Raw genomic sequence first — 19,321 nt, 5'->3', positions numbered from 1 at the left:
GTTCAGCTCATGTCTTCTTCATGTCCTCCCTCAATTTATTGATTTGGTTTTTGAAGAATTTTTCCATTTCTGTTCGTATATTCAGCATTAGTTGTTTCAGCTCCTGTATCTCATTTGAACTATTGGTTTGTTCCTTTGACTGGGCCATATCTTCAGTTTTCCGAGCGTCATCCATTATTTTCTGCTGGTGTCTGGGCATTTGATCAGATTTCCCTGGGTGTGTTACGCAGCTGGTTGAAAGCTTTTTCTGTGAAATCTCTGGGCTCTGTTTTTCTTTTCCTGCCCAGTAGGTGGCGCTCGTGGCGCTCGTCTGTCTGCACCGCAGTTGGCCCGGGAAACCGCGCGTGGAGGCGGGGTCGCTGGCCGCCGCGGCTTGGGGGAGTGCCGGTCCTAATTGCCCAGCTGGCCCGAAACGCCAAGCGTGACGGGAGGGCCCCGCTATTCAACGTTCCCAGTCAGGCCGGTGAGCCACGTGCGTGGAGGGGACCCCAGTCGCCAGCCGCCCCGACCGGGAAAACGTGCGCCCCTCGGGTAGCTCACCGCAGCAGATTCTCCCTGCCCGTTCAGCTGTTCCAGAATGGGGTACGCTGTCTTTTTGGTCTCTGTCGTGACTCCGGGAGCTGTTTCGTATTGTTTCTGTTTCTTTAGTTGCTTTTCTGGAGGAGGAACTAAGACCCGCGCGTCTTACTAAGCCGCCATCTTCTCCGGAAGTCCCAGAACCATGATTTTGACACATGCAAAACTGACAGAGGTGTTCCAGTCATCATTGGCCTTTCTTGAGTCAAGGTATCTTTCGCTGGATGCCTTAGTTTGGACATTTTTATGGCCTTAGAACTGTAAATTTGGAACTTCATAAACTGCCTTTATAAAAGCTCCCCCCAAAATTAGATGGTCATTTCAAATAACACAAATTTTGGAATGTCTCTTTTATTTAGAAGTCCTGTGTCTCTTTGTTTTCATCAAGTCACACCTTTTCTCCAGCTTATTACAAAAAAAGTCTACCTAAAATACAGTTGTGTTTTTTTTTATTAGGTTATACCAAGGAATCTTTTTTATTTTGAAGAACAGTAGGGAATCTTGGATTTCATGCATGATAGTTCTGTAAATCCACAACTTCTCTAAAATAAACAAACAAAAAAGAAAGTCCACTTTAACATGAGTGAATATCACCAGTAAAATGGTGGGTAAAAGAAGTCGGATACAGAAATCCGACTCATAAGTTAGGATTCAATTTTTTTTGTAGTTCAGCAACAGGCAAACTAATCAATGATGACAAGACAAAATAGCTATTCCTTTTCACGAGATAAAGATGACTGATGAGAACACATTTAAAAAAATTATTGTGGTAGCATATATACAACATAACATTTCCTATTTTAGAAAATGTTAAGCTTTCAAGTACATGTCACCAGTTCAGTGGTGTTAATTACATTCACAATGTTGTGTTACCAGAAAACAAAAACTAAAGTTGTAGGGTCTGTTCTGCTCAACTGAGGTTACCATTACGTGACTTTGATAATAAATTGTATAGTTTGTTATGCTGAACTGAGGTGGCCATTATGTGACCTTGGTAATAAATTGTTGAAATGTGCAGTTTAGCTGGGAGGACTGGCTATCCTCCCAGAAAGAGATACACTTTGACAAAAAGAGTTATCTAGGTCCTAGGAAACTCCTCTTGGTCCCTAGCCAGTTCCCAGAGGATCACCTGGGCCTGGTCATGCAAGCTATTAGAATCCAGCCACTACTGAATAAAGATACCATATAAACCCCATGCAAGCAGTGAGAGAGAGAGAGAGAGAGAGAGAGAGAGAGAGAGAGAGAATCTTATCTGGGAAGAAGATGCTCTACTGTGGATTTTTACCAGTCAGACCCTGAATGCTGTCTCCGAGATTCCCCAGCACTCCTCGTTAGGTATTGGTGCTGTCCCATCTGGTGATGTAATTATGTCTCATTTCTAATAATCTTCTAATTGCTTTCCTAATAAATTCTGTTTTTACATGACTGAAGTCTGTGTTGTCCATGGATCTGAGTCTCTAAATTAAGTGGCCACAATATCACATTGCCTTTTGTGCAACATACCATCATTGCCATCTGTTACCAGAACTTTTTCATCACCCCAAACAGTAGCTCTGTACCATTAAGACTTTTTGTCTCCCAAGCCATACCCAGAGCCTACCAACTAGCTTTATGTTTTTATCTGGACCCTACAAACTGGCAGCAAAAGTTGGACCACAGTGATGGCTATCAGTGAGTGTTGGGAGGAGGTGAGTAAGGTTCAGAGCCTCCCCCCACCATTAAGATTTCCTAAATAATTCAATAAAATTTAGTAAAATTTTCCTATCAAAATTTGCTGCTAAGAGTCGAAGTTAGTTCTAGGAGATGGAGAGAAGGGATGGCAGGGCAGAGACCATTTCTCTATCCTTAAGGAGCCTCACTCAAGGATTTGCTGAAATTCACAGATGGGTTGATGTTTGGGAATTTTCCAAGCAGGTGATACACTTCTTTCTGGCTAGTAAACAGTTGGCCTGGAATCCCTAGCTCCAGCAGGCACAGAAAACTGCCCACCAGACAGGGGTGCTAAGCCAGGTAGGTAGGTGTATTTTCATTTTAATTAGTAGCCATGTTAAACTTTATTTTCTTCCATCATCTTTTCTTTTTCCTTTGGATTTATTTGCTGCTCCCCCACCCTAATTTTTAGAGATACATGCATACATCATTGATTATCAGCATTTATTTTTTTGTAATATATGCAATTATGATTGAAAAATTCTCTCTAAACCTGGCTCTTGTACGTTTTAGTTTGCCAGGATTGCTATGACAAATACTGCAGGGTGGTTGGCTTAAACAAAAGGGATTTATTGTCTTGCAGTTCTGGAGGCTAAAATCTGAAATCAAGGTACTGGCAGGACCGTGCTTCCTCAGAAGACTTGTTTTCGGATGGTAGATTGCATGCTCTGTCACATGGTGTCTGTCTTCTTTGGTCCTCCCTGTGGCTTCTACTTTCATGCCTAAATTTCCTTTGCTTATAAGGATTAAGGCCACCCTGATTTAATCTGGCCTCATCTTAATAGCATCTTTGAAGATCTTTATTCACAGATGACTTGAAAAGGTCTTATAGGGGACATGACTCAGTTTCCACCAGGCTGTATACCATGTGGTAAGTGATTTTTCATTAAAAAATTATATTTTAGTGGCTATGTCCTAGCTTGAGTATCTTGAAAGCAGAACCAAAAGATGAACTTTCTTTTGAGGATAAGTTAAGATTTACAGAAAAGTTGCAATGGAGAGAACTTAAAATGTGGTTTAAGTTCCTTGAAGAGATGAAGAGACAAAAGAATTAGAAATCTAAGCTTAGGAGTAGAATTTGGGATTCCAAAACGGGAGGGACGCAGTATATGCTAGGGTCTTGGCAGCAGCCAAACTGGACTGTTTTGTGGCCAACACAGTGGTCTGTGGAGACGTTCCCTCTATGAAAAGGAAAAAGACAAGCATTCCTGTTGTTACCACTGTTATTCAACATTGTACTGTACTAGCCAGAGTAATTAGACAAGAAAAAGAAGTCAAAAGCATTCAAATTGGAAAGGAAGAAATAAATAAAAGTTTCCGTTTTCACAGATGACATGATCCTATATACAGAAAATCCTGAAAAATCCAAAGCAGAGCTACTAGAGCTAATAAATTCAGCAGAGGCAGGGTACAAGAGCAACAAGAAAAAATCAGTAGTGTTTTATACACTAGTAATGGAAAATCTGAAGAGGAAATAAGGAAAAAAATTCCATTTACAATAGCAACTTAAATAATTAAATATCTAGAAATAAATTTAACCAATGATGTAGAGGACTTAGATATGGAAAATCATAAAACATTGCTAAAAGAAATGAAAGAACCTGAATAAATGGAAGGACATTCTGTGCTCATGGATCAGAAGACTAAATGTTGTTAAGATTTCAATTATACCCAAAGTGATTTACAGATTCAATGCAATCCTAATGAAAATTACAAATCTTTGCAAATTTGATAAAGCAAATTATCAAATTTATAAAGAAAATTAAGGGGCCTTGAATAGCCAAAAACAGCTTGAAGAAGAAGAATGAAGTAAAGGACTCTCACTTCTTGATTTAAAAAATCTATTTAAAACTTAGATTTTAATTACTATCTAAAATGTATTACAAGGTGACTGTAATCAAAACAGAATGACAGTCATATAGACCAATGGAACTGAAATGACAATTCAGAAATTAACTTTTACATCTATGGCTGTTCTAGTTTGCTAGCTGCTGGAATGCAATATACCAGAAACAGAATGGCTTTCAAAAAAGGGGAACTTGCCAAGTTACAAATTTACAGTTCTAAGGCTGAGAAAATGTCCCAATTAAAACAGGTCTATAGAAATGTCCAATCTAAGGTATCCAGGGAAAGATACCTTGGTTCAAGAAGGCCAATGATATTCAGCATTTCTCTCTCAGCTGGAAGGGGGCAAGGCGAACATGGCAGCATCTGCTGGCATTCTCTCCAGGCCTCCTGTTTGTGTTTGTATGTTGTTTTGTCAATAAAAATTAAAAAAAAAATTCATTGGGGGAAAAAAGAGGTAATTGCAGTAATCTAAGCAAGAGATGATGGACGCTCTGACTTGGATGGGGGCTGTGGAAAAGGAGCATAAATGGCCGACTGGAGATATGTTTTGGAGGTAGAATTCATAGTGGTTTACTTGTGAATTAGAGGTGGAGGATCTGAAGGAGGAATCAAGGGAGACCCCCAGCTTTCTGGCTTGAGCAACTGGATGGGTGAGGAGCTATTTACTGACTAATAGATCACAAGGAAAGGAAGAGATATTGAGACAAATCAAGGGCATAAAATCAAGAGTATGTAAATTCGGGAGTGTTTAGCATATAGATTGGTATTTAAAACCAGGAGAATGGATGAAATTATACAAGGGAAGAGTGTAAAGAGAAGACAAGAAGACCTGACCCAGCTCTGGGGAACTGAAATATTTAGAGAGGTGGTGATTCCAGAATTTCTAGAGTATGGGCCTCTGGGCTGCTGTTTGGGGACTTGTCTATTATTGAATGTGCAGAGGAGAAAGCACACTGCATATATTTAGATTCTGTGTTTACTTGAAGTAATGTGAGGAGATTGATGACAGAGATCATACAAGGGGGTGTTACAGCCTCCCTCTAAACTTCCCTTTATTACCACCATCAATAAACAAAGAAAATAAAAAGGGCAGAGGGTGAGTTTTCCCACACTGTGCCTTATAATAAATTACACAGTCATTCTAAAGTTTTAAAAAATCTGATCAGTTTTTTAAAAGTTTTTTACAGGGACCCAATGTTGATAGCATCACGTCTGAGTTGAGAGACAACGAAATGTGGCTATCCTGAAGTTGTAATGAGAAAGATAGGCTTACTTTCCAGGAACTCCATCTGGCTGCCTTCAGTGTTGATGCATACCGCATTGAAACCCTGGGTGGGTGCCACACTGTGCTGGACTCTATTTGAAGCTAGAGAGTGAAGGACACTTGTTTTTCCTGCTCCATCCAGACCCAGTACTAGGATCTGATTACTTTTCTCCTGTGAAACAAAAGATAAATCAATAATCTATGCTATCAGTGGATTCCTGAAGAATAGGTCCTCCTCTTCCTTCTCCTTTTGGTTTCCCAGGGCATCTGTGATAGGGCCCAAATAATATTCACGTAATCATAAGCCAGAACAAAAGTTCACAAACATTTTAGAGGACTAGAACAAACTGTATCAATCCATTTATATTTCATAACTAACCACTAATTATGTGATATTAATCTCACATCTCCCCTCTCTCCTCTAACTCCTGGTCCGTTTAATATTCTATATCAGGGTTTATGGGAGGTGCCATAGAGCACAGGGACAATTTCCAGACTTCACTTTGTTTCTTGAATTTATGTGCATTAGAGATTATACCAGAATTCAGTTTGTTGTTTGGGGACTTGAGACCTCCACTGTCTATGTATTGACTGTGTCACTTAGCATGTAAGCATCTAATGTCTCTTATTATTAATGTCTTGCCAATTAGATAATTAGATTGTAAGACCCTAAGGCAAAGTTCCCTTCTTCTACTTTTTAATGTATTATAATTAAATGAAAAGGCTGAGATTACAGGAATTGTTAAACCAGTTCTGATCACAAATGAACATTTAATTTAAAATCTGATGAACTAGAAGTAAATCTTAGAAAGATACATTCCATCAACATGTCAGCTTTAGAAATTTTTATAGCTAACCTCAATTGAGGGAAAAGAAAGGTCCAGACAGACAGGAGGTTCAGAGAATTCAGAAAGATGGTTTCTAGGATATAAAATTTAAACAGGAATAAATGAGTAACAATACAGCCAGACTGCTCATAGGAAATCAATTCTATTTTCCATACTGTTCACTGGAGGAGTTTCTCATACACATAAAACACTAGTAACTGTCTTATTTAATAGCACTGGTTTAGAAACAACAATAATCTCACAAATTTCTGCATGTTCTGCTTGAACACTGAATGTCGTTGTTAGACTAAGAATGGATTTTTGGGGTGAAAATGACCTAAACAGCAGGAGAATGTCTGCCCCATCTCCCTTTTAAACAAATTATCTGTGGGAAAGAAACATGTTTTAGGGACTGGTCTAATAGAGACTTGTAGGGAGAGCATCTATATGATAGCTGTCTAGTGAATGACAAAATTTGAATAAGTATATATTTGTTTACGGAATGAATTCTTGAAGGTTCTTAAAGCCAATGGTATTTCCCCAGAGGTTTTCTATCTCCATCCCCTCCTATCTGCCATCTATTTTATGCCATTCTGAAAGTGTTCTATGGTAAGGAGGAGGGATTCAGTGCACAAAGGAGACTTCCATTGAATGGTTTAAAATGGCATGTTTTAAAGCAATGTGGCATCAAGAAATGGCTGGGGGAAGGGCGCTGTGCCCTCCCACAATTTCTACCAGTGGCCCTGCTCAGGCTATCTCAACATATTTAATCAATTCTAAGATACACATTTCTTTTATATTTTAATGTCTCTGAAATTAGGTTGTATCTTAAATCAATGGTATGCTATATTTTAGTTGGCAGCATTTTTTTTCCTTAGCAGTACCTAAAAGAATAGCATCTTATATCCAATGAAATATCGTAAGTAAAAAGTAAACAGCTCCCAATTCCCTTTCCATCCACATTGCTATGATTTCCCACCATCTAGTAATTCTGCAGTCACTGATGCTTTACGTTTTGCTTGCATTTTTTGGTTGAATATACATACTTCCTCATGTCTATCGTTTCTTAAATAAAGCTGGGATTATCATACGCCAATTTGTTCAGACACTAAACACTATTCTCTATCAAAAGTTTTTCCTTTAATCAGACACAGTTCCACGCAGTCTGTTTTAGAGAGCTCAATCTCCGCTAAGAATTCAAATTGTTTGGAATCAGAAAGTAGCTCTGGGTCAAGAAGCCGGGCCAGGACCTTCAGGACACAGAAGATCAAGCTGACCCAAATAATGCCTGCTTTCTGGAACTCTGTGAAACTTTGTGACAAATCTCCTTCTGGGAGGTGGCAGTCTGAAAACAATGGAAACAGTCACCACAGGGCCCAAGCAAAAGAAGCAAACAGTCCAAAATACATTGTGCATAAATTCAAGAGCCACCAAAGCTCCGCACCTTCAGACACAGGACGCGGAAAGGGAGCCTGTGTGCGGCGGGGCGGGCTCGAAGCTGGTTTCCATAAGTTGTCAGGTGCTCTGTGCATTAGCAGGAGCGCCATGCGGGTAGAAGAGCCGTTCTCGGCGTCTTCATGAAGATCAAACTTTTCCTCAACACTAGACCTGAAAAGGGTTAGTACGCTAGAGTAGGGTGAGGGGTGAGAGTAGGCAGGAATGCCAAGGAGAAGGGGCTGACGATGGGTACTTCGAAGCTTTCCAACCCTTGCCTCCCACAGATAAAAAGCCCGCAAAAGAGACCTCAACGAGGTCTGGGGCCTCGGACGTCACAGAGTCGGCGCGGTGGTCTAAACGCCTGACAATGGCCCCAGGGGAGAGTCCCGCGCAGGCCACTCGCACACGGGGTCTCTTACCGGCAGCTCCAGCAGGGACCTCGTCAAAACGCTCTTGTTCTCTTTCTCTTCTCTCTTAAATGGATCCTTCTCTTTCTCGGTCTCCTTCGCTTGCTCTTTCTTCTTTTCCTCTTTTTGTTCGTTCCATTTACACTTTTCTTTCTCCTTAATTCTCTCCTCCGACTCCTTCCTTTGCTCCTTCTCCCTCCCTTTCTCCCCAATTTTCTCTTTTTCCGTTTTCTTTCTTCCCTTCTCTCTCATCTTTCCCCTCTCCATCCCCACCGCCCTGGTTTCCTTCCCTTCCCCCGCGCGCCCGCGCGCTGGAGCCGCGGGCCTGGGTCCTGGCAGATGTGGCCCCCGCGGGGGGCGCAAGGCGGAGACGTAGGTCCACGCGGCGTACAACACACCCGCTGTCACCACGGCCGCGGCCAGCTCCGGGGCACGCAAGCAGCGGCCGGGCAGCTCGGGTTCACTCGCCAAGGGCGGACGCGGGGCGTGGGGGAGGGGGGAAGGGCCGAGATTCTAGTGACGGGACGAGCCCAACAAAGAGGAACCGAAAGGCCCGGTCGCTGAATTTAGGAGGGCTCGGAGGAACGAGACTTTTCTGCGGTTAAAGTGTCCCGAGGCACTACCGGGTCGGCCTGGAGAACTGTAGCGCGATTTCCTCGGGCCGCGTCATTCCCGATCTGAGCGACTTCAGCGCCTGACCTCCCTGGAGCCCAGCCTCCAAGGATAGAACGCCTGCGGGGCCAGAGTCGCGAGTGTCCCCAGACGGGAAAGATTCCCCGCCTCCCCAAGGCCAATGACCAGCCTGGTAAATGAGGCTGTGTATCTGGCCACCCCCTGTCCTGTGTTAACTCCACTAGAAATGTCTAGAGGCTGCTATCCAGGATTGTTCCTCCAAACAATGGAGAAATGTATTTCACTTAAAAAAAAAAAATCCTCGGAGATAAAATTAGTCTTCTACAAGAACCATGGCTGCTAGTAAATGCCGGATATTTAAATCAGAATTGAACACAGTAGTGGAGCTACACCTAATGATCTACTATGTAGCAAATTAGGCACTTACAGAGCTTTTCAAAGATAGCATGATATTGTTTAAACTGGTTGTGGAGTATATGGATGGTTTCTCTTATTTTGTTAAATTGGACTCTTGCATATTCACAATTTAAAATGTTTTAATTCATCTGACTTCAGATCTACAGTTAATAGAGGTTCTAAAGGCTTAGGTGATGTAAAAGTTTTTATTTTTTGATGCAAAAGTTTTTAAGAGTGGCTGTTTCCAAGTAGTCTTGAAAATACTGTGCTTAGTGAATAAATTCTGTAACTTAAAAATGTTTACTACTCAATTTATATACATACACATACACCAACATGCTGAATTTTCAGTGAGGTTTTAAATTGGGTTCTCTCAATCCCATTAGATTAATTCTGTGGCTTTGCTGGGAAGGGCAGGACGGAATTTTAGATTCTCAGCTTAAAAAAAAATTCTTAAGAAGTTTTCCATAAGGTGCCAACACCCATGACATCTTAATGCATATTCACTGCTAGAATGTTTTATTTTATAATGTGCCACAGTGAACAGATGTATCCATCTTGGTTTTTATAATATATCCAACGTATAAATGTCACTGGTTAAAGACCTGTCCAAAGAGGGAATAATTACTAGCAAAGTTAACATAGTTGTTTACGCCTTTTTTGGCAACTATAATCTACCTACTTGAACTGAAGTTTCAGTTGCTTAGTAATGACTGGGAATAACCATGACTAGAGAACTGTAAATTTCACTGCTATACTCTGGGTCAAGATTTTCAATGATGGGTAATTTTCATCAAGATTTTGTAGCTTAACTAACCTAAAAACTTATCTTTCACCATAGAAATTAATAGAATCTTAAATAACAAATTTACTAAGAATTATATCTGCAATGGAATACATATTCTAAAGGAATATGTCACCCCTACCAAAAGATTGTTCTCTGTAGAGCTTGAAAAGTATTTTGATATTCATTCATATTAAAAATTATCTTTAGATGCCACCACAAATTCTGATCATACTGAAAAGAAAGGCAGCACCGTATTTCTTTTCTTTTTCTCCTATAGTAAAGGAGAAATGCCTTTAAAAAAATTCTTTGAAGAAGTTTCAATAGATATGTTCAGAGTCAAACACAGCAGCACTTTATTAACATGGATGGAGTGATATAATCACAAGGAAATAATCATTAAGTCTAAATGATATCTCGGGCAGCAGAAAATGAGTATTATCAAGAGTAGGATCCCAATGTTTCTGTCTCAATGACGCAGTACAATGAGACAGTAGCTTGTAAGCAAGGGAAGACAAGAGTGACATTTACACAATAAACTGACTGTAATACACTTCATTATTTAGAGAAGGGTAATGAATGGTCATTCCCATTAGTAGAAGAGGAGCCATGTGAGTACCTATTAATTGAGCCAAATAGTTTTGCTAGGTGTTAATACTGCCTGGTACTGAACTCTGGTGTTAATTTCCTCTCAATTTAATAAGTCAATGTTCATACTGTTGATAGGGGTCATTAATATTTTTGATTCAAACAGTCCAAACCAATGTGACCACAGAACAATGGGTCTAAGAGTCAACTTCTTGCAACACTGATATATTTTCTTTGAGTTCTTTAATGGTGCTAAATCAGTATAATGTTACCATAATCTGAAGATGAGATGGGGGCACAAAGGAGCCCCAATGTGTATACATAAAAATGCAATGAAAAGTATCACATATCCCAGTATCACATGACATAGAACCTATGGTTAAAATTATTCAAGGCATTCGTTTTCCTGTGGCCTCTCGATTTAATGAAGTGAAGAACACAAGTGTATTAATAAAGGTCCCTTTTAATCACATGATATTTCTAAATGGATATTTGGAATGCTCAGAAGATTGCATTTTCAGTCTCCTAAGGCCTCCTAAAACATAATTTAAAGTGGGATTTGAACAGGAACAATATCTTCAGACTCAGCTGAAAAAGAAAGTATTTTCTGTTTAAATCCTGGGAAAACCTTAGATAATATGCCTTGTTTGTCAAACTGATATAAGAACAGATTACTACATGAAAAGGAAAAATTCACCAGATATCAAGGTGGGTAAATGCCCAATTATTTTGAGTTTTCATAATCTGTGCAAAGCTAGATTGTACAACTAGGCCAAATCCCACTAAGCATTAAGTTTGAGAAAAATGTTTTCCTATCTGATGCACAGGAAAGAATTTTATGGAAATGTGGGGGGTAGGAGCAGCAGCTCTGTGCTTCTTGCTGTGTTACCTTTATTATGTTCCTAGTGTCATTGAGACTAGTTTAAAAATGGCCTGCAACAAAAATGTTCTAATCACCAGCCACTTTTTCCACCTTTCTTCTTTTTCTGCTGTTGTTTCTTTTTTGTTGCTGGAGCCCCTGCAGGTTTCTGGTGTCTTGGGGGTATGATATTACTTGTAGAGGCAGATACTGTTGTTGCACTGCCAGGTCTTGGGGAGGTGGGTGGACTGCTCACAGTTTTACTGGCATCCCTGGAATCATCAGATCAGAAAAGTTTTGGTCACGCATATATTCAAGGAAGAAAAAGGATATAATATGTACGTACATGGATTCCATTTTCCACTTCTAACAATCTCCCATATATATTCTATTTCTTAGGTTTTCCAACCCCCATCCATTTTCCTCTGAATAAAATCTTTACTGTTTTATAATTTTAAAAAAGCAATATATTGTAATTCCTATTTTTAGAAAGCTTAGCAATAAAGACAATTTTTTAAATGACCTATAATCCTACCAGGTAGAAACGATGTTTTTTAATACTTTTTTTCTAGTCACATTATACATTAAATCAGTTTATCTATACATTTAGTTAAATTGCTAAATGAGCTTACTGTATGGTTTTCTTATGATGGTACCTGGATCCTAAGAGTCTACAACATATTCAAACCAGAAATATCACACATTTTCTTTCCTTTTCATAAGCATATTACAAAACATTTAGTGTAATTATCTGAATATATTTCTCATACTTATATTAAAAATTCTCACTAATAGCTCTGAGTCAATTTCAGAAAGAACCAACATATGTTCTAAGTAACCACAATCGTGAAACATAGCTTACAGTTCAGATGAAGCTCCTGCAGTCGCTCCCTGGGTACCTTTTCCAATCTGATCCTTCTTTTTACCCTTTTTTCTTCCTCGGTAGTAAGAACGTTCTCTCATTGGTAACCATCTTTCTGGATCTGGGGTAACTTTTGGATCATAGTTCTTTGGCAGTTTTCCTGTGTATAAACAAATGTAAAGAAATGAGAGATGTGTCCATAGTATGTTTAAGAGAGTTTATTTAAACAATGTGTCTAAGCCTGGGAATAAAAAGGTTAAAGCTGAAATAAATTTATCTGAAAAAGATTAATTTGCATAATCTAACAAGGGAAAGGCTTTATTTCTAAGCATCACACAAAATTTAGAAGCTATAAAGAAAAAAATATAAGTATATCTTTGAAAAATTTTAATTTTCATTGATAAGAATAAATTTTTGAAACTGAGAAAAATATTTGTATGTGGAGTAACAGCCTTAATATAGGCAGAGGTATTGCTAATCTATAGGCATATCCCCAAAGAAAAATGGGCACATCTATACTCAGGGTAAGCCAGAAAAAATAAGTTATTAACCCAATTAAAAATGAGAAGGGTAGACAAATATTGTACAATCTCACTAGTATGAATAACGAAGCAAACTCACAGAGTTAGAATCCAGAATAGAGGTTACCTGGGGCTGGGTTGGGGTCAGAGAATAGGGAGCCAATGCTTAACTTGTCATAGTTTTTATTGAGGTTGACTGTAAAGTTTTTGAACTGGATGGTGGTGATGGTAGGAACATTGTGAATGTAATTAACAGCACTGAATTATTTTTGTGGTTAAAAGGAACAATTTTGGATCATATATATATATATATATATATATATATATATATAACTAAAATAAAAATTTAAAAAATTTTAAATGATGGATTACAGTTAATAATCTATCTCTGATATAGAGAACAACTATAAAAATGTTCTCTCATGAATCAAAACGAATATACCACACTAATGCAAGGTGTTAATAATAGTATGTGCAGAAAAAAAATACACCCTAATTTAAACTGCAGACTATCAGTAATAGCAATTATAATATTCTTTCATTTTTAACAATGGTACCATACTAACAAAGTGTTAACAATGGGTGGGGTGTTGTTTATGGGAATGCTGTACTTTTTACATTTCTCTGTAAATCTACAACTTCTCTAATTAAAAATTTTTTTTTAATGACAAGGGTGAAAAGATCTATCAGAACAACAAAAATTAAAAGTAGTAATTACCCAGTGTTAGTGAAATAGTAGGAAACACTGAAACACTAGTGGCAGTATATACTGGTACAGCCTTTATGGAGAGCAATTTAATTTGGCAGCACCAGTCAAAATTTAAAGACTTCTAGAAACATCTTGCAGAAAGAAATAACCTACAAAATTATGTAAGAATATTTTTAAAATAGCAAAACTTAAATATTGATGAGAATTATTAAATTACTGTATATCTACACTATCATATGCTATTTAACTGAACTAAAAAGAATGAAGTACATATATAATAATTTGGAAAAAGTTCTTTATAGTACATTCTCAAGTGGAAGAATATATTCAGTATCATCTCAGCTTTGACAGTTAAGAGTCCAGGATTCTCTTACCTCAACTCTTCCAACCAGGAACAAAGATCAAACATATCCACCAGTGATAGCCCATCCAGGGTAAAAAAAAGTTCGGGCCGAAATTGAAGTGTTTGGCGAAGAGAATTACTGCTTAATGACAGCATCTCCAATTCCTCCCACACTATCTACAAATTCTCCAACTGTAAGACTTCACTTTCACCTGACATGTCCCCCCAATTGGATACAAGTTTTTTTCTTCCTTATTTTCATGATGGTACTTTTTCAATTTCTGGAAAAATAACAGGCCTAACATCCCTTCCAACTATAGCCATATTGAACTGTAGTGACAATGATAAAAGTCACTACTGTATAAAGTACTTAATTTGTTAAGGAAATTCTGTTCACTGATTAAAAGTAGTTATGACTGGGGGGAGAGGGGAGACCCCACTAACCCAACGACTCAGGAATAAGTACATGACTCCAGGGATAATATCTGACTAGTCTAAGCCAAGTTTGGTAATTCTACCCACTCTTGTCATGGATTAATTCAGAACACAGCCTAAGTTAAGCAATGTGGCACTGTGCCAAGTTAATGGTTCTGGGCTGAACATTTGACCTGGACTTGTTGGCCTAAACAGATCAATAAGAAAGATTTATCAACTGGGAAAAAGCCCTTTTTGTCCTGCTCAGGTAAATGACAAAAATGCATAGCTCTGCAACATGGGACAGAAATCCTAGACTGAGCTGGAACTCAGCATCAAGGGACTGAGAAAACCTTCTACACCAAAAGGGGGAAGAGAGAAATGAGACAAAATAAAGTGTCAATGGCTGAAAAATTCCAGAGTCGAGAGGTTATCTTGGAGGTTATTCTTATGCATTAAATACACATCACCTTTTAAATTAAGGCTGGAGGGAACTGCCTGAAAATGTAGAGCTGTGTTCCAGTAGTCATGTTTCTTGAAGATGATTGTATAATGATAAAGCTTTCACAATGTGAATGCGTGATTGTGAAAACCTTGTGTCTGATGCTCCTTTTATCAACCTTATCGACAGATGAGTAAAACATATGGATTAAATATAAATAATAGGGGGAACATGTTAAAATAAATTTAGTAGATTGAAATGCTAGTGACCAATGAAAGGGAGGGTTAAGGGGTATCGTATGTATGAATTTTTTCTGTTTTCTTTTTATTTCTTTTTCTGAATTGATGGAAATGTTCTAAGAAATGATCATGACGAATATACAACTATGTGATGATACTGTGAGTTACTGATTATATAAGAATGGAATGATCATGTGGTAAGAATGTTTATGTTTGTATGTTGAATAAAAAATAAATAAATACATAAGCAGTTAAATGTATAGACCTGGCTGTTTCCAACCACTATCCTATGATTCTAATGGCAATCAATCTTATGGACAACAGAAAAAAGAGATACAGGAATTAGATCAATCAAAATTAATGCTAACCTTCCTCTTGACTGTTTAAAGCCAGTTTGAATGGCACTTTATAATACTTACAGCCAAAAGCACCCTAATGTAAAAAGGGCTTACTTTGTGCCAGGTAATGTTCTAAGAGCGTTACATGTAGCAGTAACTCATTTAATCCTATGGGGTATATAATATTATGTGCATTTTACAGATGAAAAACTCAAGCAGGTCAGTTAATTAACTTCACTAGTTCCATGGCAAGAGAATACTAGAATAAGGATTTAAATTCAGGAAAACTATAGAGCTGTACTCTCTAAAGTAATAAAATTAAAAGGTAGCTATAGACAAGACAAAAGTAAGTGTTCAAAGATGCAAGAAGGAAGGGTAGTATATTCATGCCCAAACATTTTTCTATAGTGTGAAACTCGAGCTTTTGTTTTATAGAAAAAAAACCTAAGATTTCAAACAACAACAAAAACCTTACCCTTCTTTTTCTTCTTCTTCTTTTTCAAATCTCCCTGTCTATAAAAAAGAAAAGTCATTACCATCATCATGAAAATATTTATAGAAGATTAAATAGGTACAAAAGAGTGAGCTGGGCACTTTATTGTAAAGCTGTTTAAGATGTAGTGGCTACTCATCAAAGAGTAACAAACTAGTTGGGATATTAATCCAGGTTAACATTAATCGCTCTCCAGATACTATAGTTTTTCAAAGGTAGTAAGAAAAGAGAGGTGACAAGTGTTTTCAAAAAACAGACACCATTTACACTAAAAAAGAATTTAAGTACACATATTAAGTCTATGTGAATAGGTAAGAAATTTTCACAAGTTAGAACATTTAAGTACTGTGAAATGTTACCCTGTTTGGCAAAGAATATCTCTGGGAAGGTATGCAAGACAGTAACATTGGTTGCACCCCAGGGGAGGAGGTAAATGAGTTAGGACAGACTAGAAAGGAAGACTTTATCTTTACTCTGCACTTCTTTTTAATTTCTTGAATTTTGAACCTTGTAAATTTATTAAATTTTTAATATAACTAAACCTTTATTAAGTACTTTGAAAAAGAACCAAAAGGACACTGGAAATGGTATAGAGAAATCAAGAAAACACTTCAAAAAATTGTTTAACAGGTTCTGACACTACAGTGAAAAATCAATGATAACGGTGAAAAGAGGAAGACATAAAAACATGTCACTGCATACATGTACATGTGATGTACTTCTAGGAGAACTATGAAACAGTGAACTAAAAAAGACTAGATAGCAACAATTTCTGCCAAAAATTCATTTTACCAAGTCATGCAATTGTGACAGTTCTTTCAGAACACCTTGAAGAATAAGAAATGCACCTTACAGTACCTTATTTCAGTGCTTCCTCTCGTTTATACTATGCAATAGTCTCCTAAATTTGTCTCCTTACAAGTCATACTCCACAGACATAACTGCAATTTCCCAAAGGTTCCCTGCCATTTGTTATTTCTGCATTGTTGCTCAAACTTTACCTACCTCATCCTCATTTTCCTCAGAGCCAACAGTCACCTCCACTATGAAACCTTTTCTGACCTCCCACTATCCCCAGGAAGAACTGATTATTCCTTCTATTCACACATAGCATGTACAACCTCTTTTGCAACTGTGCTAGTTTGAAATGATGTATGTACCCTAGAAAAGCCATGTTTTAATCCTGATCCCATTTGTAAAGGCAACCGTCTCTTCTCATCCCTATTCAGCACTGCATGCTTGAAACTGTAATTAGATCATCTCCCTGGAGATGTGATTTAATCAAGAGTGGTTGTTAAACTGGATTAGGTAGAGGCATGTCTCCACCCATTTGGGTGGGTCTTGATTAGTTTCTGAAGTCCTATAAAAGAGGAAACATTTTGGAGAATGAGAGATTCGGAGAGAGCAGAGAAGAATGAGCATAGCCATGAAAAGCAGCGAGTCCATCAACCAGTGACCTTTGGAGAGGAAGAAGGAGAATTCCTCCCGGGGAGCTTCATGAAACAGGAAGCCAGGAGAAGCTAGCAGATGATGCCATGTTCGCCGTGTGCCTTTCCAGATGAGAGAGGAACCCTGACCGTGTTCACTATGTGCCTTTCCAGATGACAGAGAAACTCTGTGTTTGCCATGTGCCCTTTCACTTGAGAGAAACCCTGAAATTCATTGGTCTTCTTGAATCAAAGTATCATTCCCTGGATGCCTTAGACTGGACATTTCTATAGATTTGCTTTAACTGGGACATTTTCTCAGCCTTAGAACTGTAAACTAGCAATTTATTAAATTCCCCTTTTTAAAAGCCATTCCATTTCTGGTATATTGCATTTTGGCAGCCAGCAAACTAGAACAGAATTTGGTACCAGAGAAGTGGGTGCTGCTGCAGTTTGCAAACAACAGACATGTTGGACTGGTTTTTTGGATGGTTAAGGGGAAGATTTTGGAGGAACAGTGAAGAGAATGATGGGGAAGTCCCACAGTGCTTGAAGAGACTGTTGGTGTAAATGAAACCACTGCCAATCTGGACAAACGGGGACACAAAAGGGACAAATTGGAGTCTGCCGAGTGAAAACCATGGAAAACCATGGAAGCTCGGGTCTGAAGACAAGAAACCTCAGCCAGGAGAGTGGGCCCACTCACATACACAGAGAGGATGAGTCTCCCCCTTGTTGCAGTGAAGAGTTGTGCCACCTCAGGCTTTGGAAAAGGTACAGCACATTCTTTGGGGTTTGGGGAGAGCCTGGCTGCCACCCCATGGAAGGGTTGAGCATGTGCCCCGGAGAAGACAGAGAGCCCAGATGTGGCCCCAATGCTTGGAGAGGGTGGAGCCAAGAAAAGATGGTCTCCCCGGTGTCCTCCAAGGTTGCATTCAGAAAGAGGCAGGTCTCTGCATAGGCCCTTGGAAAGGGTGGGACTACCACTTTCAGAAACCCTGAAGATAAATGACTCTCAGACTTTGAAATCTAATGGGATTTGCCTGCAGGTTTTTGAAACTATGGGTCTGGTGATCCCTGCGTTCCTTCCTCCCTATGGAAATGTGTATATGTATCCCGTGACTATTCCTCCTTTGTATGTTGGCAGTAAATAACTTATGAGTTTTCGAAGGTCCAGAGACAGAGGAGAATTTGCTTGAGCACAGACCACACTTGTAACTAACTTCGATGAAACCTTGTACTTGTATTTGCATTTGACTGTTACTGAAATGCTTTGAAGTTTTCTGATATTGTGATGGAATTAATGTATTCTGTATATGGGAAAAACATGTTTTTTTTAGGGTTCAGAGGGTAGAATGTGCGGCCTGAAATGATGTACACACCCTAGAAAAGCCATGGTTTAATCCTAATCCCATTTTGTAAAGGCAACCATTTTGTCTAATCCCTATTCAGCACTGCATGCTTGAAACTGTAATTAGATCATCACCCTGGAGGTGTGATTTAATCAATAGTGGTTGTTAAGATGGATCAGGTAGAGGTGTGTCTCAACCCATTTGGGTAGGTCTTGATTAGTTTCTGAAGTCCTATAAAAAAGGAAACATTTTGGAGAATGAGAGATTCAGAGAAAGCAGAGAAGAACGACATAGCCACGAGAAGCAGAGAGTTCATTAAGCAGTGACCTTTGGAAATGAAGAAGGAAAACGCCTCCCGGGGATCTTCATGATATAGGAAGCCAGGCAGAGAAAGCAAGCAGATGATGCCGTGTTCGCTGTGTGCTCTTACAGTTGAGAGAGAGAGAGAAGCCCTGACTATGTTTGCCATGTGCTTTCTCACTTGAGAGAGAAACCCTGAACTTCATCAGCCTTCTTGAACCAAGGTATCTTTCCATGGATGCCTTTGATTGGACATTTCTATAGACTTGCTTTAATTGGGACATTATCTCAGTTTAAGAACCTTAAACTAGCAACTTATTAAATTTCCCTTTTTGAAAAGCTGTTCCGTTTCTGGTATACTGCATTCCAGCAGTTAGTAAACTAGAACAGCAATTTAACCATTTCCTTCTGCTGCACTTACATTCTTTTGCAGACAAGGACTATGATTTATTTTTTGCCAACACCTACTATAAATCTATTCTATATCGTATCTTCAAAAAAATCCAAACCTTTGCATCTAAAAGTTGGTACAAAATAAAGAGCATTAATAAA

General features: G+C 38.6%; 2 protein-coding genes across 3 annotated transcripts in view; both read right to left on the bottom strand.

Annotated features, from left to right (window-relative positions):
* The window catches only part of ARL9 (ARF like GTPase 9), a 30,321-nt gene extending 21,510 nt beyond the window's left edge, over positions 1-8,811 (bottom strand). The window contains exons 1-3 of one of the 2 annotated variants that reach the window (XM_077136964.1): positions 8,082-8,193; positions 7,670-7,833; positions 5,408-5,570 (exon numbers count right to left, since the gene is read on the bottom strand). In XM_077136964.1, coding sequence (XP_076993079.1) covers positions 5,408-5,423 — 16 coding nt within the window. In that variant the 5' untranslated portion in view covers positions 5,424-5,570; positions 7,670-7,833; positions 8,082-8,193. Of the gene's footprint in view, positions 1-5,407; positions 5,571-7,669; positions 7,834-8,081 lie in introns of both variants that reach the window. The other variant, XM_077136963.1, reaches the window with a different exon arrangement.
* A 1,885-nt stretch (positions 8,812-10,696) lies between these two features.
* SRP72 (signal recognition particle 72) overlaps positions 10,697-19,321 on the bottom strand; it is a 39,188-nt gene continuing 30,563 nt past the window's right edge. The window contains exons 17-19 of the mRNA XM_077136960.1: positions 15,673-15,710; positions 12,192-12,351; positions 10,697-11,601 (exon numbers count right to left, since the gene is read on the bottom strand). Of these exons, the coding sequence (XP_076993075.1) occupies positions 11,424-11,601; positions 12,192-12,351; positions 15,673-15,710 (376 nt within the window). The 3' untranslated portion in view covers positions 10,697-11,423. The remainder of the gene's footprint in view (positions 11,602-12,191; positions 12,352-15,672; positions 15,711-19,321) is intronic.

The sequence above is a fragment of the Tamandua tetradactyla genome, chromosome 19, assembly GCF_023851605.1.
Source record: "Tamandua tetradactyla isolate mTamTet1 chromosome 19, mTamTet1.pri, whole genome shotgun sequence".
NCBI lineage: Eukaryota > Metazoa > Chordata > Mammalia > Pilosa > Myrmecophagidae > Tamandua > Tamandua tetradactyla.
This window is presented reverse-complemented; position numbering and strand designations above follow the sequence as displayed.